Consider the following 27,121-nt stretch of genomic DNA (forward strand, 5'->3'; position numbering starts at 1 on the left):
GTTGTGATCCAGGTGCAGGACCTGGCACTTGGCCTTGTTAAACTTCATACAATTAGCCTTAGCCTGTCAGATTAACCTGAAGTTTCCCTACCTTCTCACAGATCAACACAGCCACCCAGCTTGGTGCAAATTTACTGAGGGTAATGATACAGCAGCCACCTTTTAAATGAAGTTTAAGATCTCAAGTGGAAAAATGAATGTGTAGCAAATAGTTTGGGTTTGTATTGTTTTTTTCAGTATAACCTCATCTAGAGTGGAGATTCTGCACAGGCCCATTTTCCATTGAGAGTCTTGAGCATTAGTGGGTGGCCTCAGGGAGTAGGAGCTCAGATGGAAACAGAATTATTCTGTGTACAAAGCTTTGTGCTGAAGTAACTTAAACCTAATTGCCTGAAGCCAAGCTGTTTTGGTCAAGGTTATCTAAAGAGTCTTGTTAGATAACCTTCTTAAAGGATCTTCACTTTCTAAGGAAACAATGAAGAACTACATCTGCATTTTGTGGAAGTCAACAGTGTTTTGCTCTTCAAGACATGGAGGGAGCCAGTTTTGACCCCTTGAAAGGTAGATGCTGCATGACTCCAGATATCACCAATGCTTGTTTATCAAGATTTTATCATTTATGAAGGCTTAGAGAGTTCAAGGACTGGCATTTAAATACAGTTAAGAGTTAAATTGTCACTGCTGCTAGGGATGACATAAAGAAAATGCCTTGCATCTCGTACTGCCTGAATAATAAGTAAACTCTTTAGACTGGTTTCCAGAGAAGCCTCTCCACCTCTGTGCTGGGCTGAAGTATTTTATTTGAGTTAATAGACACCCAAGGCAGATGTGGGCTTTTTAGTCTGTGGAAATCATAGAATCTTCAAGGTCTTTTCCAACTGAAGTGATTCTAAGGTCATTTGGTCCAACCACTGGCCAAACACCACCGTTGGCCATTAAACCAAAGTGTAACGTCCACATCAAAGACCTCCAGAGATGATTTCTCCACCACCTCCCTGGGCAGCCTGTTCCAATGCCTGACTGCTCTTAGCAGCAAAGAAAATTACTCTAATCTCCAACCTAAATCTCCTCTGGCATAACTTCAGGCCATTTCCTTTTGTTCTGTCACCTGATACTAGGGAGAAGAGACCAACTCCCACCTCACTGCAACCTTTCTGGGAGTTGCAGAGACCAAGGAGGTCTTCTCTCAGCATTCTCCAGATTAAACAACCCCAGTTTCCTCAGATGCTCCTCACAAGACCTGGTCTCTAGACCCTTCACCAGCTTCTCTGCCCTTCTCTGGACACTCTCCAGCATCTCAGTGTCTTTCTTGTACAGAGGGGCCCAAAACTGAACCCAGTATTCAAGGTGCAACAACACCAGTCCTAAGGACATGGTTTTTTTGTGATGAGAATGATGCCACAGCATTTCAGAAGCAGATTGCTTCCTCAGCAGAATACAAAGCAGGGCAGTTTGCTAACCCCTGCTTATTATGCAAGCTTGTGTAGGACCTGTAACTGTTCTAGCAGACTAAATGCCCTCAGGAGAACGTGGGCTTGAACTGGACCATGTAAAACTGCTGTCTGTGGGAACTGAGCCAACAAAAACATGGTCACGGCGTGATAGCAGAGTTAATTGCCTTCATGCAAGTACAGGCCCTGCTGTGAAACATAGGCTTGTTTCTGGTGAAGGTAGGTGCTTATTTTCTTAGTGCCAAAGTTAACTAGGTGTGTGTTCTTGGAGTCTGGTAATGGGAACACAATTACTATCTGCCATTTAAAAAACTTCTTAAGTCATGAGTGCCATCTTTCAGTGCTCTAATGTGCAAATGCCCAGTCTCCTAGCAAGAACCAGTGTGCTCAGCCCATCAGCAGAACCACAACATTGGTTTGGTTGGAAAAGATCTCTAAGATTATCAAGTCCAACCTTCAACCTAAAACCACCATGGCCAGGCATTTAAGGCCCCATCCCTGGAGGTGTTTAAGGCCAGGCTGGATGGGGCTTTGGCCAGCCTGATCTAGGGTAGGGTGTCCCTGCCCATGGCAGTGGGGTTAGAACTAGATGATCCTTGTGGTCCTTTCCAACTCTGACTGATTGTATGATTAAACTACATCCCATGCCATGTCCACATGTTCCTTGAACACCTCCAGGGATGGTGACTCCACCACTTCCCTGGGCAGCCTGTTCCAATACCTGACCACTCTTGCAAGAAAGATTTTTTTTCTATTATCTGACCTAAATCTCCCCTGGCACAACTTCAGGCCATTTCCTCTTGTCCTATCACCTGATACTAGGGAGAAGAGGAGGCTCAGGGGGGACCTCATTACTGTCTACAACTACCTGAAGGGAGGCTGTAGCCAGGTGGGGTTGGTCTCTTCTCCCAGGCAAGCAGCAATAGAACAAGGGGACACAGTCTCAAGTTGTGCTGGGGGAGGTCTAGGCTGGATGTCAGGAGGAAGTTGTTGTCAGAGAGAGTGATTGGCATTGGAATGGGCTGCCCAGGGAGGTGGTGGAGTTGCTGTGCCTGGAGGTGTTGAAGCAAAGCCTGGCTGAGGCACTTAGTGCCATGGTCTGGTTGACTGGCTAGGGCTGGGTGCTAGGTTGGCCTGGATGATCTTGGAGGTCTCTTCCAACCTGGTTGATTCTATGATTCTATGTTTCTAAGAGACTGACTCCCATCTCACTCTAACCTCCTTTCAGGGAGTTGTAGAGAGCAATGAGGTCTTCCCTCAGGCTCCTCCAGTACTCCCTGTACAGACAGTTCCTAAGTGTTGTGAATCACAGAAACATTCCAGTTGGAGAAGTCCCTCAGGATCATCAAATCCAACTGATAACCCCACTCTACAAGGTGCACTCTAAACTATATCCTCAAGCACCACATCCAAATGACTTTTAAAGACATCCAGGGTTGGTGACTCAACCACCTCCATTGATTGTTGATAGGAAGTCACTCAGCAGTGTTTCTCTTAAACTGCAATGTTGGCACTTTATGAAAGTGTTTTCTGTCAAAATCAAGACCAGCCCTTGAGGACATCTTCCTTTGGTTGTGTAGCAAGTGTTGATTTTGTGCTCACATTCTTCCATCTCAGTTTTTGTGGTGATTCTTAGTCGGTTTTGTTAGAATTTAAACCATCAGCCACACTGAAAGGGCTTGGAGTGACTGGGGGGGTCATTTCCTCTGGAATTGTGTTTGCATGTTGGTTCATTTTTCTGTCTAGGAGTGCCATGGTCTGGTTGACTGGCTAGGGCTGGGGGCTAGGTTGGACTGGATGATCTTGGAGGTCTCTTCCAACCTGGTAGATTCTGTGATTCTATGATAAAAGGACTAATCTGCATTGCTCTGGTTCTACTGAGCAGAATCTTCACAGAATCAGATTGGAATGGACTCTCAAAAGTCATCTTGTCCAACCCCCCTGCAGTAAGCACAGACACCTGCAATTCAGTCGGGGTGCCCAGGGTGATCAGAGTGCCATTAGCAGGGACATAGAATAGAATCATAGAATCAAGCAGGTTGGAAGAGACCTCCAAGATCATCCAGTCCAACCTAGCACCCAGCCCTAGCCAGTCAACCAGACCATGGCACCGAGTGCCTCATTCAGTCTTTTCTTGAACACCTCAAGGGATGGTCCCTCCACCACCTCCCTGGGCAGCCCATTCCATCTTCAACTACATCAGGTTGCTCAGGGCCCCATCAAGTTTGACCTTGAATGAATCCTCCTGAGTATAGGCACATGTTTACAGCAGGATTTCAAAGAGTAGTTTCTTGGGGAGGGGTTTGAGTTTTCTGACACCTACTGAATGGCTTTGCTGGCTGGTAATGAGCAAACAAGAGCTTGCTCTTTGCATTGGCTAGCAGAAATGTATTTTAACTGGATTGCTCATGCATGTAAACACAGCCATCTATAACACACTTCTGCTATCATCATGTGGCTAAAAGATAAAAGCCTTTGCCTCAGGGCCCTGACAAATGAGCTCTGGCAAACTGTGTGTGGCTTAAACATGTTACCTCCCAAAGGCATCTGCTCCTTGAAGGAGCAGGCAAGAGGATGAACTAATGCCTCAGACATGCCCGTGTGAAAGTCAGTGTCTTGCCATGAAAGATACCTCTTAAATTTGAGGGCAGGAAGAAAAAGGAGTTTTTCAGTTAAGTGATTGATGGTTGGAGTGGGGTTTTTTTTTTGTTGTTTCATTTTTACAACTACATTTGCTGTGGGAGTGCCCTCTGAGGGCAGTCACCAAAGAATGAAAAAAGGTTCTCAAATCCATCGAATCACAAAAGGCACTGGGTTGGAAGGGACCCTCAGAGGTCATCTTGTCCAACCCCCCTGCAGTAAGCACAGACACCTGCAACTCGATCAGAGTCACATCACATCTGATCTTGAATATCATCCCTGGGCAACCAGTTCCAGTACTTCACCATTCTCCCTGTGAAGAACTTTCTCCTTATGTCCAACCTAAATCTACCCTGCTCCATTTTCAAACCATTGCCCCTCATCCCTTCTAAACATTCCCATCCCCAGCCTTCCTGTAGGTCCCTTTGAGATATTGAAATCATAGAATGGTTTAGGTTGGAAGGGACCTCAAAGATCATCCAGTTCTCCAGGCTGAACAGCCCTGATTCTCTCAGATGGTCTCCATAGGGGAGATGCATCAGCCCTCTGATCATCTTTGTGACCTTCCTCTGGACCCAATCCAGCAGGTCCATGTCCTTATGCCACAGAACTGGGCACAGTACCCCAGGTGAGGTCTCCCCGGAGCAGAGTAGAGTGGCAGAACCACCTCTCAACTTGCTGGCCATGCTTCTTTTGATGCAGGCCAGCATGTGAGTGGCCTTCAGGGCTGCAAGTGCACATTGCTGACTTGTGTCTGGCTTCTCACCCACCAGTACCCTCAAGTTCTTTTCTGCAGGGCTGCTCTCACTGAGGATTGTTTGTTTGTGCCCAGAGAGAAATGTTTTCTGTGCTGGTCACGCAGCAGACCTACATAACACATGACCATATTTAAACATGCAAAACCCAACAGTGTTGTAAACAAACAGCTGCTTTGCAAATAGTTCCTTAACCACTGTAGCAACATTCCCTGCTTATCATCCAATAAGTGTGCAAAGACTGGATTCCATGCTGCCCTTGGTCTATCTAACAGCTGGCTCTGATTGTACATGTGCCTCTGAGCCTCAGCTGAACCATTTCATCTTACTCATGAATCAGAAAACTCACAGTATCACAAAGGTTGGAAGAGACCTCATAGATCATCAAGTCCAACCCTTTACCACAGAGCTCAAGGCCAGACCATGGCACCAAGTGCCACATCCAATCCTGCCTTGAACAGCCCCAGGGACGGCGACTCCACCACCTCCCCAGGCAGCCCATTCCAGTGTCCAATGACTCTCTCAGGGAAGAACTTTCTCCTCACCTCCAGCCTAAATTTCCCCTGGTGCAGCCTGAGGCTGTGTCCTCTTGTTCTGGTGCTGGCCACCTGAGAGAAGAGAGCAACCTCCTCCTGGCCACAACCTCCCCTCAGGTAGTTGTAGACAGCAATAAGGTCTCCCCTGAGCCTCCTCTTCTCCAGGCTAACCAATCCCAGCTCCCTCAGCCTCTCCTCGTAGGGCTGTGCTCAAGGCCTCTCCCCAGCCTCCTCGCTCTTCTCTGGACACGCTCAAGCATCTCAATGTCCCTCCTAAACTGGGAGGCCCAGAACTGAACACAGCACTCAAGGTGTGGTCTAACCAGTGCAGAGTACAGGGGCAGAATGACCTCCCTGCTCCTGCTGGCCATTGCCTCTTGTTCAGTCACTATTAACCTGTGAGGAGATCATAGAATCAGCCAGGTTGGAAGAGACCTCCAAGCTCATCTAGTCCAACCTATCACCCAGCCCTAACCAATCAACCAGACCATGGCACTAAGTGCCTCATCCAGTCTTTTCTTGAAGACCCCCAGGGACGGTGACTCCATCACCTCCCTGGGCAGCCCATTCCAATGCCAAGCACTCTCTCTGGGAAGAACTTCTTCCTAACATCCAGCCTAGACCTCCCCTGGCACAACTTGAGACTGTGTCCCCTTGTTCTATTGCTGGTTGCCTGGGAGAAGAGGCCACCCCCACCTGGCTACAATGCCCCTTCAGGTAGTTGTAGACAGTAATAAGATCACCCCTGAGCCTCCTCTTCTCCAGGCTAAACAGGCCCAGCTCCCTCAACCTCTCCTCATAGGATTTGTGCTCCAGGCCCCTCACCAGCTTTGTTGCCCTTCTCTGGACATGTTCCAGCACCTCAACATCCTTCTTGAATTGAGGGGCCCAGAACTGAACACAGTACTCAAGGTGTGGTCTGACCAGTGCTGAGTACAGGGGAAGAATAACCTCCCTTGTCCTGCTGGCCACACTGTTCCTGATGCAGGCCAGGATGCCATTGGCTCTCTTGGCCACCTGGGCACACTGCTGGCTCATCTTCATCTTACTATCTATCAGAACCCCCAGGTCCCTTTCCTCCTGGCTGCTCTCCAGCCACTCAGTCCCCAGCCTATAGCAGCAACCTTTCCACAATGTCCTTTCAGGTAGATGTGGACAGTGATGAGGTCTTCCCTCAGCCTCCTCTTCTTCAAACTAACCATCCCCAGCTCCCTTAGTTGCTCCTCAGAAGACTTATTCTCCAGGTCCTTCCCCAGCTTCCTTGCCCTCCTCTGTACTCACTCCAGCATCTCCACATCTCACTTGTATTGAAGTGCCCAAAACTGAACACAATATTCAAGCTGTGTCCTCACCAGAGCCGAGTGCAAGGGGATCCTCCCTGCTCCTGCTGGACACAGCATTTCTGATACAAGCCAGGATGCCATTGGCTTTCTTGGCCACCTGGGCACACTGCTTGCTCATATTGAGTTGCTTGTCCAAACCCCCAACTCCCTTTCTGCCAGACAGCTTTCCATCCACACTGCCCCAAAGCCTGTACCATTGCACAGGGTTGTTGTGACCCAAGTGCAGGACCTGGCACTTGGCCTTGATGATCCTGAGGGTCTTTTCCAACTGGAATGTTTCTGTGATTGATCCCATTATATTTTGCTGTGAAGTTCAGCACAGTCCTATTTGTATGTTTGTGCAATCCCTGTAGTCCTGCAGAAGAAAGGCAGGTTGCTACTAAGGCTTCTGGTGTCTTGGGAAAACCAGGAGGGAGCTATTGGTGAAGATGAGTGTCCCAGAAGGGACAAAACTCACAGCCAGAGTGTTTGGAGTGGAAGAAGAAAACAGCAACAAAAGACACACCTTAATTCCAGAACACTTTAGGCACTTGCTGCTGTAAAAGAGGTTATTGTTTAATGTAGCAGCTATTGCTGCACATAGCCCAGTACCACAAGGACAGCACCAAATACTCTGGGCAAAGGAATGCTTGAGCAGACTGCAGTGATAAGAGTTGACAGACACTAAAGGAATCATTTTCTGATCACAAGTCTGCTGCTAAGACTTACCCTCAACAATCCATAGAATCAACCAGGTTGGAAGAGACCTCGAAGATGATCCAGTCCAAATGAGAACTGAGATGGTGTGGCCACAAAGAAACCCCAAAATTGGTACCTGTGAGTGAAGAAATAGATGAAAACTTAAGATTGAATGGGAAAACCTTGAAGAGTCAGTAAAGAAGTTACTTGTGTGCTTACCAGCAGGATTAGTTGTTGCAGCTTGACCTTCTGAGGCTTGTTTGAAAGACAGGCCTTAGAATAAGGAGGTCAAAATAAAGTCACCTCAGAGCCTCCTCCTCTTCTCCAGACTGAACAGCCCCAACTCTTTCAGTCTGTCCTCGCAGGAGAGGTGCCCCAGCCCTTTATAATCCTCATGGTATCACTCAAGAGTTATTTGCTGCCTGACTGTGCCCTGATTCTGGCATTGCCAGCGTGAGTTAGCGTTTGCTGGGCTGAATCTCGCATCCCTGTGACCAGCTCTGTGTTCCAGAGCCCACCTGAGCCCTGACACTGCCCACTTTGTGGCCGGTGCTGCACGGCTGCGGGCCGGGAGCGGCAGGTGCAGTCGCTTCTTGTTTCGGGCCTCGTCGAGGACGGTGAACCTGCCAAGATTGCCTCCCTGCTCGCCTCCATCTCCCGCCGCTGTGGGGCCGACCAGCCTCAGCTGCGGCCTGGCGCTCTCCGCCCCCGGAACTACAACTCCCAGCGGGCTGCGGCCGGAGCCACTCTGGGCGGCGAGGCGAGCCGAGCTAAGGTGTGCGCGGTCCGGTTCCGGGTGCAGCAGGCAACGGCTCCGGCCGGAGCCACTCCCGGCGGCGAGGCGAGCCGAGCTAAGGTGTGTGCGGTCCGGTTCCGGGCGCAGCAGGCAACGGCGCCGGCGGAGGGCTGGTGAGTAGGGTTAGGCTTCACCCCTCGGCAGCGGCCCCGCAGTACAGTGCCTGGGTTAAGGCGCGCTTCGGGGGCGGGCGGGAAGGGCAGCCCTGCGCCTCGCTGCCCTCACGGTCCCTACCTCCTAGGGGGCCAGGGGACGGTGGACGAAGCTAGGCGGGACCTGAGAAGCTGCCTGGCTTGAGGTGTGTGAAGTGGTGTCTGTGCCCCCTCAGCCACGGCGGTGCACGGCCGAGAGGCGAAAGCGCTGGGCTGAACTTGCTGTCCAGTACATAGGGTGAGTTGTTCAGGTAGTTCGGGGTGCGGCCGCTCCCGCCGAAGCCTGCAGGCGTTCGACACAGAGCGAGGGAGAGCAGGGACCCTCCGAAGTGGGCTCTGCGCCTACGTGCCTTAAATACTGCTGTTTTAAAGAGTTGTGGCCTCCTCCGCCAGCCGGTAGCAACCAAATACTTGTGAACGATGGGTAAAGCAACCAAATACTTGTGAACGACTGTGTTCAGTTCTGAGCCCCCCAGTTCAGGAGGGACATTGAGATGCTTAAGTGTGTCCAGAGAAGGGCGACGAGGCTGGGGAGAGGCCTTGAGCACAGCCCTACGAGGAGAGGCTGAGGGAGCTGGGATTGGTTAGCCTGGAGAAGAGGAGGCTCAGGGGAGACCTTATTGCTGTCTACAACTACCTGAGGGGTGGTTGTGGCCAGGAGGAGGTTGCTCTCTTCTCTCAGGTGGCCAGCACCAGAACAAGAGGACACAGCCTCAGGCTGCGCCAGGGGAAATTTAGGCTGGAGGTGAGGAGAAAGTTCTTCCCTGAGAGAGTCATTGGACACTGGAATGGGCTGCCCGGGGAGGTGGTGGAGTCGCCGTCCCTGGAGCTGTTCAAGGCAGGACTGGACGTGGCACTTGGTGCCATGGTCTGGCCTTGAGCTCTGTGGTAAAGGGTTGGACTTGATGATCTATGAGGTCTCTTCCAACCTTGGTGATACTGTGATGCTGTAAAGCAGCCGAATGCTTGATAACGATGGGTAAAGCAGCCAAATGCTTGATAACGATGGGTAAAGCAGCCCAATGCTGGTTAACGATGGGTAAAGCAGCCCAATGCTGGTTAACGATGGGTAAAGCAGCCAAATGCTTGATAACGATGGGTAAAGCAGCCCAATGCCAGTTAACGATGGGTAAAGCAGCCGAATGCCGGTTAACGATGGGTAAAGCAGCCGAATGCCGGTTAACGATGGGTAAAGCAGCCGAATGCCGGTTAACGATGGGTAAAGCAGCCCAATGCCGGTTAACGGTGGGTAAAGCAGCCGAATGCCGGTTAACGATGGGTAAAGCAGCCGAATGCCGGTTAACGATGGGTAAAGCAGCCGAATGCCGGTTAACGATGGGTAAAGCAGCCCAATGCCGGTTAACGATGGGTAAAGCAGCCCAATGCCGGTTAACGATGGGTAAAGCAGCCGAATGCCGGTTAACGATGGGTAAAGCAGCCGAATGCCGGTTAACGGTGGGTAAAGCAGCCGAATGCCGGTTAACGATGGGTAAAGCAGCCGAATGCCGGTTAACGGTGGGTAAAGCAGCCGAATGCCGGTTAACGGTGGGTAAAGCAGCCGAATGCCGGTTAACGATGGGTAAAGCAGCCGAATGCCGGTTAACGGTGGGTAAAGCAGCCGAATGCCGGTTAACGGTGGGTAAAGCAGCCGAATGCCGGTTAACGGTGGGTAAAGCAGCCGAATGCCGGTTAACGATGGGTAAAGCAGCCGAATGCCGGTTAACGGTGGGTAAAGCAGCCGAATGCCGGTTAACGATGGGTAAAGCAGCCGAATGCCGGTTAACGATGGGTAAAGCAGCCGAATGCCGGTTAACGATGGGTAAAGCAGCCGAATGCCGGTTAACGATGGGTAAAGCAGCCGAATGCCGGTTAACGGTGGGTAAAGCAGCCGAATGCCGGTTAACGGTGGGTAAAGCAGCCGAATGCCGGTTAACTATGGGTATTACCAAGGCCTAAATAGTAGCAGTGGCGCGGGTGGGGATGCCTTGGGGCTGACTTCGGGACCAGGAAAGCTCTAATCAGCCTTTTTGGGGGAAGAGTAGATGAGACATTGCCCAACAGCCTGCTGGTGTCAGAGGTTTGTCCAGTTTAAAGTTCCTGATAAGCTGCCCGTGTTGTTGCCAACAGAACAAGAGGACAGCATCAAAATGTACCAGGGCAGGTTTAGGATGGGCATTAGGAGGAAGTTCTTCACAGCAAGAGTGATTGGCAATGGAATGGACTGCTCAGGGAGGTGGTGGAGGCACCATTCCCAAAGGTGTTTAAAAGGAGGATGGATGAGGCACTTAGTGCCGTGGTTTTGTTAATTAGAAGAGTTAGGTGATAGGTTGCACTGGATGATCCTAAGAGGTCTTTTCCAACCTGGTTAATTCTGTGACCTCTGGAAACTTTAATGTAGCCTTCAGTGGGCACCTGGCCAGGTTCTCTGATTTAGTGCTGTGCAGATGGTTTCATCTGCTTTGCTTTTGGCTGTTTTCATCTGGGATATGAAATGAAACTCTTTTTTTCCCCGAATTTTTAAGTTGTTTTTGCTTGGTGGTGGTTGTTCATGGGTTCGTTTGGTGAATCTGAAGATTGTTTGAGTGAGTCATCACCTGTTGAGCAACCTGGGCTAGTGGAAGGTGCCCCTGCCCGTGATCTGGGTGGGGTTGGAACTAGGTTATCTTCAAGGTCTCTTTGAATTCAGACCTTTTCTGTGATCCTATACACAGTACTCTTAGCTGAACAAGCATTTTAGGGACAAGAATAAAACCTTTTAAATGTAATGGTTGTGTTTTGTTGAGTGACTGGGTAAGCTGTGAAAGACAAGCTGCAACTGATGCACTCGCTCCTTCGATTTGTTCAGCTTATCAGAATTCAGTTGGGAATTTGACTTTGCCCTGCAATTAAAGCATATCATTATCAAGTTCATTGCATGATTGTCTAATTTAGCTGAATGTGCTAGTTTGGAGCTAGCTGGAACGTTTTGGTGAGAAGAATTAGATTACAGGCTGTGGAAGGAAAGCAAGGGTGATGTCTACTTCACTCATAGACTTGCTGAGATGTATAAAAACAAAAGTCACAACATAAAGTCACTTCTGCTGCTGGCGAGCTTGGAGCTGTATCTCTCTTCTAACCTCACCCTCTGTTGCTTTAAATAATCCACTTTGCTTCCTAACCCCCCTGGCTGAACCTCCGTTCTTCCTTGGGACTGGGGTGAGGTTGAGAGGGGTAGGGGGAAGGTGAAGGGGTGGTTGTCAGCCCCTCCTGGAGACTCAGGTTTCTGGGAGGGGAGTTGTGTGTCTGTATGACCTTTTATCTTGTATATTTCTGTATACACTGTCAATATCTGCTAGCTGTAAATAATAAGCTTCATTCATATTTCCAGAGCCTCTGGGTGATTTCTAAAGTGTGGGGGGAGCGGGGAACACCCAAACCACCACACTGAATTAGGCTGGTTTCTTTCCCCTTGTTTTCCTAGGAAAGCTTTATCTTCAATAAGAAAACTTGGCTGGTTGTAGGCGAAGCTGTGAGGCAGGGTCAGGCTTAGAAGCCACTATCTCAAACTCACTTGTGCAGCTGCACATGCAGGGTTAATACTTTGATTGGCTCTGTTTCGAGATAGGGATATTACTCCTGCCTGATCTAACCTGAAACTGTGAGTGGAGTGCACAGATTGCTAATGCTTACTGAAAATCAATGGGAGATAGGCACCAAAAGCAATTAGGCAGCTTTGAAAATCAATCCACAGCTGAAACTGTCCAAGGACAAGGATTAGATCTTTGTCAAAGCTGAAGTCTTTGTGGGAAAGGTCCTGGCACAGTGTCAAGTTTGTGACTCTTTGTTCTACAGTAACTCCAGTCAGAATTAATATATTAAACACTTGTCTGTGGTTTGCTTTGTCTATGATTTTGCTTCTTTTGTCATTTCTTCTGAATTTTGGTGTGTTTCAGGCTGTTGATTTGGTTGTTTGTTTTTTTTCCACGGGGATGTTGAAGTAAATAATTCCAAACAGAGCACAGTTGGCAGTAACCAGTGCAGACAGGATCCACATGCAATTTGTCTCTATGAATTGCCCTAAATAGGTTTTTGATTACTAGGTGTTTTTAAAGGCTTTCTTTCCCCCCCCTGCTGATCTACTGTGCTTGTACTTGTTCATTCTGTGGGGTAATACCATGTTTTCAGCCTGGTAGTTTACCTAGGGTTTCAGCAAAGCTCTCAGACTTGCCTAGTATTTTTAGATCTTAGATTTTAAGTGCTGTGAAACAAGTTCAGACTTCTTAATAGAGTATACACGACCAATTTGTTCTAAGTAATTACAACAGTTACATGCAAAGGTTTGGAGTAATAATTTCATATTGGTAATACACCCAGAAATTCTTGTTTCTTTAGTAACACTTTGCCTAGTAATTTGTCAGTGGAGAAGTAGAAAAGCAGAGAGATGGGGGTGGTAGCTGAACCATAGTTTATAGCTCTAGGCAAAATGCATTGATTATCTTACATATTCCTGTGCCTGTTTCCTATATTAGAGTTGGAGTATGCAGATTTTGTGGCCAGATAAGTAGAGGTAAAGGCTGCTTTTGTTGAGCCTGCAAGCCTGGATTTCCTTCATGCAACTCACAGTCCCAGAAGCAAGGATGTGTTCTTTAAGTTTCAAATGTGGCAAACGGATCTCTAATTACTGTACAGGTCCCAAAAGATAAGTCACTTGGAAAGTAGAGCATCTTGCTTCTCTTCGGAGAGTTTTGGGCTGCTTGTAATTAATGCTGAAGATAGTTTGGGTTTTAATTCCTCTTCTGAATGCTACCACTGAAAAAAGTTCTGGGTTCTTCCTCTGAACGTGTTCTTTTGAATTAAAAGCATCATTTTGTGTTTGTAAGTGGATGTTTTAGGTCAATAGTAAAGCACACAAATCTACTTCTGGAATGGCATTTGCTTTAATATCTTCACAATATCACCAAGGCTGGAAGAGACCTCATAGATCATCAAGTCCAAACCTTTACCACAGAGCTCAAGGCCAGACCATGGCACCAAGTGCCACGTCCAATCCTGCCTTGAACAGCTCCAGGGATGGCGACTCCACCACCTCCCTGGGCAGCCCGTTCCAGTGTCCAATGACTCTCTCAGTGAAGAACTTTCTCCTCGCCTCCAGCCTAAATTTCCCCTGGCATAGCTTGAGGCTGTGTCCTCTCATTCTGGTGCTGGCCACCTGAGAGAAGAGAGCAACCTCCTCCTGGCCACAACCTCCCCTCAGGTAGTTGTAGACAGCAATGAGGTCTCCCCTGAGCCTCCTCTTCTCCAGGCTAACCAATCCCAGCTCCCTCAGCCTCTCCTCGTAGGGCTGTGCTCAAGGCCTCTCCCCAGCCTCGTTGCCCTTGGTCCTGCCAGCCATAGAAGATTGGCTAATACAATGATTTTTATGCACACATAATTAATATAAATGGGATTTGGTTTTGTTGTTTGGGTTTCGGGGGGGGGGGGTTGGGTTAGGGTTAGGTATTTGGTTTAGGTGTGTTTTCTTTGTTGTTTTTTTTTCAGGGGCACTATCAGCTTTCATTTATATTTAAACACATTGTTATTGATAACATTGCTGATTGGCAGGGCTGGGAATGTTCTTGTGGGAGTCATGGTTGCTATCTTTAGTTCCTTCCTGTTCTTCAATATGTGTATACTTTGTGGGAATGCAGAAGAGTTGTGGGGTGCAGGTGCAGGAGAGCTGTGGGAGGCTCAGGGGAGACCTTATTGCTGTCTACAACTACCTGAGGGGTGGTTGTGGCCAGGAGGAGGTTGTTCTCTTCTCTCAGGTGGCCAGCACCAGAACGAGAGAACACAGCCTCAAGCTACGCCAGGGGAAGTTTAGGCTGGAGGTGAGGAGAAAGTTCTTCCCTGAGAGAGTCATTGGACACTGGAATGGGCTGCCTGGGGAGGTGGTGGAGTCGCCGTCCCTGGATCTGTTCAAGGCAGGATTGGACGTGGCACTTGGTGCCATGGTCTAGCCTTGAGCTCTGTGGTAAAGGGTTGGACTTGATAATCTATGAGGTCTCTTCTAACCTTGGTGATACTGTGATACTGTTTGCCAGAGCGAGGAAATTATCTGTGGTCGTGTTTATGGAGAGATCCTACTGGGATAAAGAACAGGAGCTGTTTTCTAGGGGTCTTCTCAGAAAAGTCAGCTGTTCTTTGGCATTCATTCTACTTTTTTTCCTGTAACATCTCTGTTGGAGATGATTAGGTGTAATCCACAAGGCAAGTGAAGGCTCAGCAAACATTGTTTTTCTTTGCACACATGGGTAGTATATACAGTTATATACAAGGTAAAAGGTAATACAGACACACAACAGCCCTCCCAGAAACCTGAGTCCCCAGGAGGGGCTCCCAATTGCCCTTCCACCTTTTCCCACCCCTCTCAACCTTACCCCTGTCCCAGGGAAGAATGGAGGTTTGGCCAGGGGGTTAGGAAGCAAAGTGGATTAATCAGAGAGATGGCAGAGAGGCTAGAGAGAAGTGCATCTCAGGCACTGCCCCAAGCAGAAGTGCCTTATCTATGTTTGGATTCTTGTTGATATACCTCTCAGCAAGCCTATGAGTGCAGCAGACATCACCACTGTTTCCCTTCCACAGCCTGTAATCTAGTTCTTCTCACCAAAACATTCTAGCTAGGCTCAAACTAGCACAATTTACCTCAGTTCTCATATTTATGGCACCCTGCAGTCAATGTATGTATTTTTTTCCCTTCTTTTGAACAAGAGTCATAGAATCAGTCAGGTTGGAAGAGACCTCCAAGATCACCCAGCCCTATCCAGTCATCCAGACCATGGCACTAAGTGCCTCAGCCAGGCTTTTCTTGAGCACCTCCAGGGATGGTGACTCCACCACCTCTCTGGGCAGCCCATTCCAATGCCAATCACTCTCTCTGGCAACAACTTCCTCCTAACATCCAGCCTAGACCTCCCCTGGCACAACTTGAGACTGTCCTCCCTTGTTCTATTGCTGGTTGCCTGGGAGAAGAGACCAACCCCCACCTGGCTACAACCTCCCTTCAGGTAGTTGTAGACAGCAGTAGTTGTAGACTACCACTGATGAGGACACACAATATTGCTCTACCAATTTGTTCTGTATTCCCTGGCTCCCCAGCCCATCTGTACCCTGAGTGTGCTGTGCTGTCTAACAGGAGATGAATCTTTCTTTTAGGTCAGAATTACTGTGTTATGAATCAAAAATAAAGTCCTGTTGAAGGACCTAGTCCTCTTCTAAGCTTTAAGTGTCAGCTACTCCAATCTGGTGGGTACAGCTAGTGCACTTACTGAGGTGGAGCCCTTAAATCCCAAGAGAACTCTCTTCACTGAGAGAGTCATTGGACACTGGAATGGGCTGCCCGGGGAGGTGGTGGAGTTGCCGTCCCTGGGGCAATTCAAGGCAAGGTTGGACATGGCACTTGGTGCCATGGTCTGGCCTTGAGCTCTGTGGTAAAGGGCTGGACTTGATGGTCTGTGAGGTCTCTTCCAACCCTGATGATACTGTGATAAATATTTAGTTGTTATTAGGAGAGATGAAGTAGGAAGAATCGTTCTCCTTACATGTTTACTCTGGCACATCCTTTTGGTGTTGCAGTTATTTGACAGAAAATGATGACTACCATCTGTTCTGCTCCTCTCCTAATTCAAAGTTGTTTTTCTCTTTGAGAATTTAAGTCTTCATAGAGAGATAACAAGTTTCTATCTGTTCCTGTTTCCATAGTCACATTTATAGTTGTGGTTTTCTGGTTGTTTACTCTCTCATCTACATGTTTTCTTTCAGGGCTGCCTTTACTACTTGGGAGTCATGCTCCTAAATTAAATTTACAGTGTGCACCTCATCTCACAGTCTTGCAGATTACCAGAGATTCCCTCTGGCAGTCTTTGTGTTCATCATTTCCATCACCACACCTTCTTTTAACAGAAAGATTGCCTTTTACTTTGTTCTTATGTACTTCACAGTGCAAGATCTCCAACTGTTTGTTCTCCTTACTTTTCTTTTCCCCTCTAGGGCACCACATACATGTCAGTTCTGCATCTGTTTATAATTAAAGGGTTTGGTAACACTGTTTTCTGACTGTGCTAATACAAAAAGCTTGTAAAGCTGCTAGTTGAAGATCTTTCCCTCTCTGATTTCATGGAAGGATCTTGAGAGAATTAGACTAATGGAAAATCCCACAGTGAAAAGAAGAACACATGCTGAGCGGTACAGCATGAATCTGGGACTTGTCTAGAGATCAGACTGGGCAAAATATTGGCTTCTGCACTTTGGCCACAACAACCCCAAGCAGTGTTACAGGCTGGGGACAGAGTGGCTGAGAGCAGCCAGGCAGAAAGGGACCTGTGGGCACTGGTAGAGAGTAGCTGAAGATGAGCCAGTAGCATGCCCATGTGGACAAGAGAGCCAATGGCATCCTGGCCTGCATCAGGAGCAGTGTGGCCAGCAGGACAAGGGAGGTTATTGTTCCCCTGTACTCAGCACTGCTCAGGCCACACCTTGAGTGCTGTGTCCAGTTCTGGGCCCCTCAATTCAAGAGAGATGTTGAGGTGCTGGAAGGTGTCCAGAGAAGGGCAACAAGGCTGGTGAGGGGCCTGGAACACAAAGCCTATGAGGAGAGGCTGAGGGAGCTGGGGGTGTGCAGCCTGGAGGAGTCTCAGGGCAGAGCTCATTGCTGTCTACAACTACCTGAAGGGAGGTAAACTTTCTATGTTTAGCTAGGCTTGGATCTTGGTGCCCTGTGGGTTTTCAGTGTAGTACTGAAGAGATGACAGAGTCGTAGAATAGTAAGGGTTGGAAGGGATGTCTGGAGATAAGGTCCAACCTCCCTGCCAAAGTGGGATCACCTAGGGCAGGTCACACAGGAATACATCCAGATGGGTCTTGAAAGTGGCCAGAGGAGGAGACTCCACAACCTCTCTAGGCAGCCAGTTCCACTGCTCTGGCATCCTCACAGTAAAGAAGTTTTTCCTCATGTTGAGTTGGAGCTTTGTGTTCCAGTTTGCCTCCATTGTCTCTTGTCCATCACAATTGATTGTCATTGTTTTGTGGGAAAAATCAGGTGGAAATCATTTGTATAAGGTGCTCAGCTTCTTCCTTGGAATGAAAGTGCCTTGGGCACTAACTACCTTAAGTTCTGGGTGATGCATATGGATACCCTCAGAGCCTTAAATTGTTTCTCTGATAGTTAATCTTATGCAAGAGGCACAGCAGATGAACAGCTGCAAGGGACCAGTGCCTCACTGGCACAAGTGTAGGGTGATGGGGGCATACCCCAGCCCTGGATGCAGTGGTCCCCACTCCTGGGAGAAGCATAGCTGCCATCCTCAAGGAAAGGGCATGGTTTCTCCTCCTTTGGGGAGGTGACCCCTTTCTTTGGTTCTAGTCATCTAATTAGGCTCCTGCTGTGCTGCCTAATTCCTGACTGCAAAGAGTCTGGAAGAAGATTGTTGAGCAGAATGACATCATCATCATCTCCTCCTGCTGTTTTGGAGATGGCATTGTGTGCCTCCTCCCTATGGCAGCAAAATATGTAAGTGCTCAATGTCTTATCCAGACAAGCCAACAGCTCTGTTGGATTTGTATTTCCTGTCTTTGATTTGCCTCCCTGCACAGAGTACTTTATTGCATCCCCTGCCTACCTCTCCTTCCTTCCTACAGTGTTAATGTATCATTTCTATGCTCACCTGGGAGATGTTACCAGTTGTATGCTAACTGATTCCTGCATTGCTAAGCTGTTTTGAAGGTTGTCATAATGCTTACACAAACTACATAAATAGGAAGCTTTTCTCACACAAGTGTCTTCACTTCCCTGGTTGATTTTTTTTTGGGGAGGTGTCTGTTTCTGGTGTTACATAATGATAAAAATGTAATGGCTGGAGAAGGTAGGACACTGGCTCAGTTCTAGTTTAAATTTCCCAGAGACTCAAATATAGTTAGTAGAACCAAGAACAATTTCTTCTGGGCCACTCAGTTCAAGAGAGATGTTGAGGTGCTGGAAGGTGTCCAGAGAAGGGCAACAAAGCTGGGGAGGGGCCTGGAGCACAAAGCCTATGAGGAGAGGCTGAGGGAGCTGGGGGTGTGCAGCCTGCAGAAGAGGAGGCTCAGGGCAGAGCTCATTGCTGTCTACAGCTACCTGAAGGGAGGCTGTAGCCAGGTGGGGGTTGGTCTCTTCTGCCAGGCAAGCAGCAACAGAACAAGGGGACACAGTCTCAAGTTGTGCTGGGGGAGGTCTAGGCTGGATGTTAGGAGGAAGTTGTTGTCAGAGAGAGTGACTGGCACTGGAATGGGCTGCCCAGGGAGGTGGTGGAGTCTCTGTGCATGGAGGTGTTGAAGCCAAGCCTGGCTGAGGCACTTAGTGCCATGGTCTGGTTGACTGGCTAGGGCTGGGTGCTAGGTTGGCCTGGGTGATCTTGGAGGTCTCTTCCAACCTGGTTGATTCTATGATTCTCTGACTTTAGAGTAAAAGCACCAGCACTTTGTTGTGTACATCTCTGAAAACTGCAGGAGTAGAAAGTGTTATTGTACCCAAGCCTCCTTCCCCATGCAGCTGTATTGCTGTGTCACGGAACAAGCATAAGGGACTAAGAACTTCCATCTCACAACAGCTCAGCAGTCATCAGCTAAGGAAGTTCTGGTTGCAAATGTGTCCTCGCTGAGGCTGCTTCATGCTGTGCTAATATCACATGGGAGTTTTGGAGAACTATGTGGAATAGCACACTTGGGAAATCATTAACTGTGCTTGCTCTAAGTGGTTTCCTTTCAGCACAGGCTGGAGAGGTTGGTAGGAGCATACTGTGTTCAGTAACTCATAGCTAGCAAAGTCTGTGCTAGGAACTAGTGCAAGTTAAAATACTGCTGACACACTTTGCCCTTCCTCTTTCTCCTGTGGACTCAAATGTAGCATAGTTTGAGCCCTAGGCCCCTGTGTGTGTTGTAATTAGGAATTTTACAGACATTTGCAAGGGAACTGAGAGAGATTTAATGCAGAAAGCAAGTTGGGCTATCTCTCTGTTAGTGAAAACTAATCCAACCAGCATTAGAGGCAGCTTCTTCCAGGGGAAAATGACATTTCATGCAAATCCATTTGTCACCAGCTCCACTTCTCTTTGATAGAAGACAGAACTTTTGTGAGATCTGAAATTGATTTTTAGCAGTTGCTGCTGGATTGTAAACAAGCTCATCCTAAAATCTGTTTGGAATTAATTACCAAAATTGCTCTTTTCACATAGCACAGCCTTTGTACAGGCAGTCTGGGGAAAATGCAAAATAATTGGTATGCAGTCTCTCTCCCCTGTAGCTCCTGCAGTGGAAATTCTGGGTTTCAAGTCTCCTTGGGAGCAGATGGGGGAAGCAGAAATATGTTTGTAGATCTGGGTAATCCAGCGAGTTAGGACATAAAAGTTTCTTGCTAGAGAATGGGCTGGGAGTCTGTTCCTGGGTAGAGCAGCATAGTGGTGGGTGGTGTGCCTGTGTCACTGTGTTGGAGGGGATGGTGCTGACACAGCATCAGCCAGGAGGAAGTCCTCTGTTTTACAGGATCACAGAATTTCTTAGATTGGAAAAGCCCTTCAAGCTCATCGAGTCCAATCATTAGTTTCACACTTGACAAGTCCTTGACTAAACCAAATCCCTCAGCACAACATTGAATCACTATGGTTGGAAAGGACCACCAGGATCAGCCAGTCCAACCTTCATCCCAGCATCCTTCATCACTAGACCATAGCCTGAAGCACCACATCCACTCTCTTTTTGAACACCTCCAAGGATGGCAACTGCACCACCTCTCTGGGCAGCCTGTTCCTGTGCCTGACCGCCTGCTCAGGAAAGAACTTCCTCCCAACATCCAATCTAAACCTCCCTTGATGCAACTTGAGGCCATTTCCTCTTGTCCTATCATTAGTAATCTGGGAGAAGAGACCAGCCCCAGGCTCACTACAACCTCCTTTTAGGTAGTTGTAGAGGGCAGTAAGGTCTCCTCTCAGCCTCCTCTTCTCCAGACTAAACACCCCCAGGTCACAGTATCACCAAGGTTGGAAGAGACCTCATAGATCATCAAGTCCAACCCTTTACCACAGAGCTCAAGGCCAGACCATGGCACCAAGTGCCACGTCCAGTCCTGCCTTGAACAGCTCCAGGGACGGCGACTCCACCACCTCCCCGGGCAGCCCATTCCAGTGCCCAATGACTCTCTCAGGGAAGAACTTTCTCCTCACCTCCAGCCTAAATCTCCCCTGGCGTAGCCTGAGGCTGTGTCCTCTTGTTCTGGTGCTGGCCACCTGAGAGAAGAGAGCAACCTCCTCCTGGCCACAACCTCCCCTCAGGTAGTTGTAGACTACCCTCAGCCGCTCCTCATAGTCATGTTTTGCAGACCTCTCCCCAGCCTCATTGCCCTTCTCTGCACCCACTCCAGCACCTCAATGTCCCTCCTATACTGTGGTGAGCAGAACTGGTCAAGTTCTCTAGGTATCCCAGCCATCCTGCCCAGGCAACAGGGACTGGCACAGACAGCTGCTCTTTCCTCTTGTTGTGGAGCTCTGTAAACACACTCAAGGAGGCCAAGTTGGATTTTTTTGTACTGTGGTGTTTACATGGGTATGCTGCTGAACATTTCCAGTCTAGACATGGCCTGAGTTGTGTTGTGAATTCAGGGAAGCTGCTGTTCCTTCTGTGTGAAGACTTAGTAATAGAAATGCTATTAAATACTGTGGTAGGTAATATTTCTGTCTAAAGTGCTTTGAGGTTTCTAAAAGCCCCTTCAGTTCTGCTTTGCAGTAAAACTTAATTGTGCTCAGGAGGCTCCTAGACTGCAGGAGTTTGTGTTGAGGCAAGCTGAAATTGGACAAACTTTGTAATTCCAGGGTAAGTTATGGCCCCAGTATGGTGGAAGTGGGAAAAGAGTGTTGTCTTGTGCTTCAGAGAACGTTGTGGAGAAGCATTAGCACCTCCTCAAATGACTGAAATTATGGAGGGGCCAGTGAAAGGAATAAACACATCAAGTTCTTTCACTGCCTGTCATTCCCATTTCTCCAGTCTCCAAGATGAAGGAATTTCAGGTCACTTTTCAAGGCTTCTAGCACTTGCATGTCTAAGCAATACATTTTTGTAGCTTGCTGTCCTGCCTCCATAGTGCCTGACTTCTGTACAAACGTTTTACTGGGTGATTACTGTGTCCATTTATTTATTGCCAAGCGTCAGGAAATTAAGCTGAAAAGGCTGAGTAAAATCTGTCCTGTCACAGAAAGAGAGCTGTGGCTGCTGGAGCTGGATTTCTAGCTCAGACATAGGGGAGAGGTGAACATTCTAGGGATAGGCCATATGGGTAAGTTATTTCATGTGAGCATCAAGAGCTTTATGTCTGGAAGCACAGCTTGGACCTTCCCCTTGCTGGCTTCTGCTGCTTCAGCTGTGCCTGCTGCTAACTTCCCCAGCTGCTGTTTTGGTTGCTGCTGCTTCACTGCCACTTGACCCCTTCCCCATCTTCCTTAAGGTTACTATATTTTCTCTAGTAGTTTGTTTCTCCTTATACTGTTAGATTTAAACTCTGAGTAATACAATTTCACCTTTCCCTGACTTCCCAAAAAACTCACAGTATCACAGTATCACCAAGGTTGGAAGAGACCTCACAGATCATCAAGTCCAACCCTTTACCACAGAGCTCAAGGCCAGACCATGGCACCAAGTGCCACGTCCAGTCCTGCCTTCAACAGCTCCAGGGACGGCGACTCCACCACCTCCCCGGGCAGCCCATTCCAGTGTCCAATGACTCTCTCAGGGAAGAACTTTCTCCTCACCTCCAGCCTAAATTTCCCCTGGCACAGCCTGAGGCTGTGTCCTCTTGTTCTGGTGCTGGCCACCTGAGAGAAGAGAGCAACCTCTCCCTGGCCACAATCACCCTTCAGGTACTTGTAGACAGCAATAAGGTCACCCCTGAGCCTCCTCTTCTCCAGGCTAACCAATCCCAGCTCCCTCAGCCTCTCCTCATAGGGCTTGTGCTCGAGGCCTCTCACCATGTCGTGGTGAGTTTATTCTAGTGGGGGAAGAGATCCACTCTAACCCAGGACAGAAATGTACAAGACAGGTCCCTTTTACTCCTGTTATGCTCACACGAACTCCCACAAACCTGCCTCACAAGTTCCTGTTTTGATCCAGGAATATCTCTTGAGCAATTGCAGAGCATCAAATTACTCTGCAGCAGCAAAAGCAACAAAACCTTCCAGTTCTGGAGAGGAAGAAGGCTCTTCTGTTTCATAAACATTGCCTGCCCTACTGAAGCTTTGAAATGCTTTGTGTCTTCTCAGTTCCCCAACAAAGGAGTGTCTGAAACACAACGTTCTTTAAAACTCTGCATCAAAATGATGACAGTATTGTTCCCTAAACATTTTGCATTGTTAAAGGGATGCTTGAAAACATTAAAGAGAGCCTTGTGAGCAACTCTGCTCAGCATGGAACTGTTCAAATGGATGTTTTTTTTGTTGATGGTGTTCTGTTTGACTGAAGCACAACAGCCCTGCGGTTGTGTTATCAAACATAGAATCAAGCAGGTTGGAAGAGACCTCCAAGGTCATCCAGGCCAGCCTAGCACCCAGCCCTAGCCAGTCAACCAGACCATGGCACTAAGTGCCTCAGCCAGGCTTTGCCTGAACGCCTCCAGGCACAGCCACTCCACCACCTCCCTGGGCAGCCTATTCCAATGCAAATCACTCTCTCTGCCAACAACTTCCTCCTAACATCCAGCTTATACTTTCCCTGGCACAACTTGAGGCTGTGTGCCCTTGTTCTGTTGCTGCTTGCCTGACAGAAGAGCCCAACCCCACCTGGCTACAGCCTCCCTTCAGGTAGTTGTAGACAGCAAAGACTGACATCACATTCTCAGACAGAAGACTACAGAATTTTATCACTTGGGGAAGGTCATTTTAGTGCCAGGGCAGCTTGCATGTGGTCTTTTGTTTCCTCTTTAAGGTAGTTCAGAGGAGGAAATAAGGGAAGGTCCTCCTACCTTGTGTGCTGCTTCTCAAGGGTTGTGTAAATATATCCCTGCCCTAACTCCCCCAGGCTGGCTGGGAGGTACAAGGTAACTGCCCTCATGCTCTTCACTTTTTCTTCTCTATATGTGTCTGTCCTTCCAGATCTGTAACAGTGAATGTTTGAGCCTCACTGAAAAGATGCTTTACTTTGGGATTTGGGGGAATCTCGAGCATTAGAAAAAGAGGAAGCATTAAACTTGAATTATGTCCACAGTCATCTCTTTAATGCTGAAGTTCAGCAGCAGTCAGCAGCCACTGAGGAAGCCAATGTGCTGTGTTTAATTAGAGGACTGTTTAATTACCAATGTGAGCTCTTGACTTGCTTCAAGTTCTGCTTTTTACTAATTGTCTTTTACGCAAAACAATTAATTCCTCTTGGGTTGAAGCATCCTATTCCTGAAATTCTGCAGAACTGTGCTGTGAGTGACAATATCATTTAGATAAGTTTCTTTTAAAGGTAGAATTCAAACTGCTGTAATCCTCACAAAGTTACCACAGAATGGTCTGGGTTGGAAAGGACCTCCAAAGGTCATAGAATCAACCAGGTTGGAAGAGACCTCCAAGATCATCCAGGCCAACCTAGCACCCAGCCCTAGCCAGTCAACCAGACCATGGCACTAAGTGCCTCAGCCAGGCTTGGCTTCAACACCTCCAGGGATGGTGACTCCACCACCTCCCTGGGCAGCCCATTCCAATGCCAATCACTCTCTCTGCCAACAGCTTCCTCCTCACATCCAGCCTAGACTTCCCCCAGCACAACTTGAGACTGTGTCCCCTTGTTCTGTTGGTGGTTACCTGGCAGAAGAGACCAACCCCACCTGGCTACAGCCTCCCTTCAGGTAGTTGTAGACAGCAATGAGCTCTGCCCTGAGCCTCCTCTTCTGCAGGCTGCACACCCCCAGGTCCCTCACCCTCTCCTCATAGGCTTTGTGTTCCAGGCCCCTCCCCAGCCTTGCTGCCCTTCTCTGGACACATTCCAGCACCTCAGCATCTCTCTTGAATCGAGGAGCCCAGAACTGGACACAGCACTCAAGGTGTGGCCTGACCAGTGCTGAGTACAGGGGAAAAGTAACCTCCCTCGTCCTACTGGCCACACTGTTCCTGATCCAGGCCAGGTCATCTAGTCCAGCCCCCTCTGCGTAAGTAGAGGCATCCTTAACTAGATCAGGTTGTCCAGAGCCCTGCTGAGCCCCAGCTTAAGTATCTCTAGGGATGGGGACCAAACTACCCTCCCTGGGCAACCTGTTCCAGTGCTCCATCATCCTCATGGTAAGGAACTTGTTCCTAACACCCAATCTAAATCTACTCTTCTTCAGTTTGAAGCCATTGCCTCTTGTCCTGTTACCATAGGCCTTTGGAAGTAGTCTCTCCATCCTTCTTATGAGGAGAGTCTGGGGGAGCTGGGGCTCTCTATCTTGGTGGAGACTGAGAGGTGACCTCATCAGTGTTCCTAAATATGTGCAGGGTGAGTGGCAGGAGGCTGGAGCCAGGCTCTGCTGGGTGATGCCCAGTGACAGGACAAGGGGCAGTGGGTGGAAGCTAAGGCATGGGAAGTTTCATGTAAATGTGAGGAGGATTTTCTTCCCTGTGAGGGTGACAGAACACTGGAACAGGCTGCCCAGGGGGGTGGTGGAGTCTTTTTCTCTAGAGATATGTTCATGTGGTCCTGTGTGCTCTGGTGTAGGTGATCCTTCTCTGGCAGCAGGGGTGGACTGGATGAGGTTCTGAGGTCCCTTCCACTCCCTGACATTCTGTGATTCTTGTAGGCCCCCTTCAGGTACTGAAAGGCTGCTATTAGGTCTCCCTGGAGCATCCTCTTATGTCACACGTCTCTGATGTGCCCGGGCTTACCAGACTTCTGTTCTTCTCCTGCAGGCATTATGCTGCTTGAAGTATTCCTGGTTTTGGGAACAGTCATCATCTACTTCTTACTATCCAGGAAAAAAGAAGAGACAACATTACCCCTCAAAGAGGGCTGGTGGGGCAAGGGACAGAAGCCTGACACTGAAGAAGACACAACAATTCGACCCTTTAAGGTGGAAACTACAGAAGAAGAGCTGAGCGTAAGCAAAACTCTGCAGTGGGGAGAGAGAAGAAGTGACCAAATATTACTTCCAATCAAATGCTGCATTTAAAAATCAGCCAATAATTACACTTAGGAGAATAAGCAAATGTGTGTAGGTCTTTTAAGTACTTCAGAAGATAGATATGAGATAGGCAGGTTTCACATCCTCCTCCACACTCTTATTCTCAGCTGCCTGTTGCGAGATTGGCAGTAAATAAACCTACTCTGTGAAGCGCAACAATCGTGTTAGAGGTTACTCAGCTCTCTGTTCCTCTTTGGGCACCTTCCTCAGCTGGTGTAGACCAGAATGAGAACATGTTGTTGGGTTGTTCTTTTTCTTTCCTTTTTTCAAAGCAGTTACAAGTATCTCATCTTCTTGACTGCTTTGTTTGCAGCTGCTGTCGCTGTAATGAGCAATCTGCTTTGGTCAACGCTAATGCCGCAGTGGTGATTACACTCACAAGATACCTTGCAGAATATGTTAGACAGCAAGGCTCTGATTGTGTCTGAATCAGGAGTGTGGGCAGCAGGGCAAGGGAGGGGATTCTCCCCCTTTACTCTGCTCTCCTCAGACCCCACCTGGAGTCCTGTGTGCAGTTCTGGAGCCCTCAGCACAAGAGGGACATGGAACTGTTAGAGCCAGTCCAGAGAAGGGCCATGAAGATGCTCAGAGGGCTGCAGCAGCTCTGCTATGAGGACAGGCTGAGAGAGTTGGGGCTCTGCAGTCTGGAGAAGAGAAGGATTCAAGGAGACCTTAGAGTGGCCTTCCAGTATCTGAAGGAGGCCTACATTAAGGCTGAGGAGGGACTATTGACAAGGTCTTGTAATGACAGGATGAGGGGGAATGGGTTTGAACTGGCAGAGGGGAGATTTAGACTGGATGTTAGGAGGAAGTTCTTTGCAGTGAGGGTGGTGAGACACTGGCACAGGTTGCCCAGGGAGGTTGTGGCTGCTTCCTCCCTGAAGGTGTTTAAGGCCAGGTTGAATGAGGCCTTGAGCAACCTGCTGTAGTGGGAGGTGTCTCTGCCTACAGCGGGGGGGGGTTGGAGCTGGATGATCCTTGTGGTCCCTTCCAACCCAGACCATTCTGTGATTGCAGAATTTTGTAGCTCTGTGTGTGGTAGTGGTGGAACCAGTGCTCATTGGGTGGCTCATTTTATTAACTCAGAATGGATTCCTATTTTCTCAGTAAGGCCTGAGATTTTTAACACTTTGTTTGCCCTTCTTAGATTATCAGTGGACATTGTTACAGTATCACAGTATCACCAAGGTTGGAAGAGACCTCATAGATCATCAAGTCCAACCCTTTACCACAGAGCTCAAGGCCAGACCATGGCACCAAGTGCCACGTCCAATCCTGCCTTGAACAGCTCCAGGGACGGCGACTCCACCACCTCCCCGGGCAGCCCATTCCAGTGTCCAATGACTCTCTCAGTGAAGAACTTTCTCCAATATTTTCCTCTTAGGCTGCAGACACAAAGCTAATTTTTAATTTGTAGATCTTTTTGAAATGTGCAGTTCTGTCTTCTGACATCTGTGATGAGAGCATAATCGTAGAATGGTAGGTGTTGGAAGGGACCTCCTGCATCCAAGCCCCATGCCAAAACAGGATCACCTGCAGCAGGTCACACAGGAATGCATCCAGACAGGTCTTGAACATGTCCAGAGGAGGAGACTCCACAGCCTCT

General features: G+C 48.4%; 1 protein-coding gene across 4 annotated transcripts in view; it reads left to right on the forward strand.

Moving 5' to 3' along the window:
• Positions 1-8,038: 8,038 nt before the first annotated feature.
• EPHX1 (epoxide hydrolase 1) overlaps positions 8,039-27,121 on the forward strand; it is a 40,403-nt gene continuing 21,320 nt past the window's right edge. Inside the window, exons 1-2 of one of the 4 annotated variants that reach the window (XM_064164600.1) lie at positions 8,039-8,289; positions 25,244-25,431. In XM_064164600.1, the coding sequence (XP_064020670.1) occupies positions 25,249-25,431 (183 nt within the window). In that variant the 5' untranslated portion in view covers positions 8,039-8,289; positions 25,244-25,248. Of the gene's footprint in view, positions 8,290-17,852; positions 17,875-25,243; positions 25,432-27,121 lie in introns of those variants that run through there. The other 3 variants (XM_064164598.1, XM_064164601.1, XM_064164602.1) reach the window with 3 other exon arrangements.

This window comes from Pogoniulus pusillus, chromosome 25 (assembly GCF_015220805.1).
Source record: "Pogoniulus pusillus isolate bPogPus1 chromosome 25, bPogPus1.pri, whole genome shotgun sequence".
Lineage (NCBI taxonomy): Eukaryota > Metazoa > Chordata > Aves > Piciformes > Lybiidae > Pogoniulus > Pogoniulus pusillus.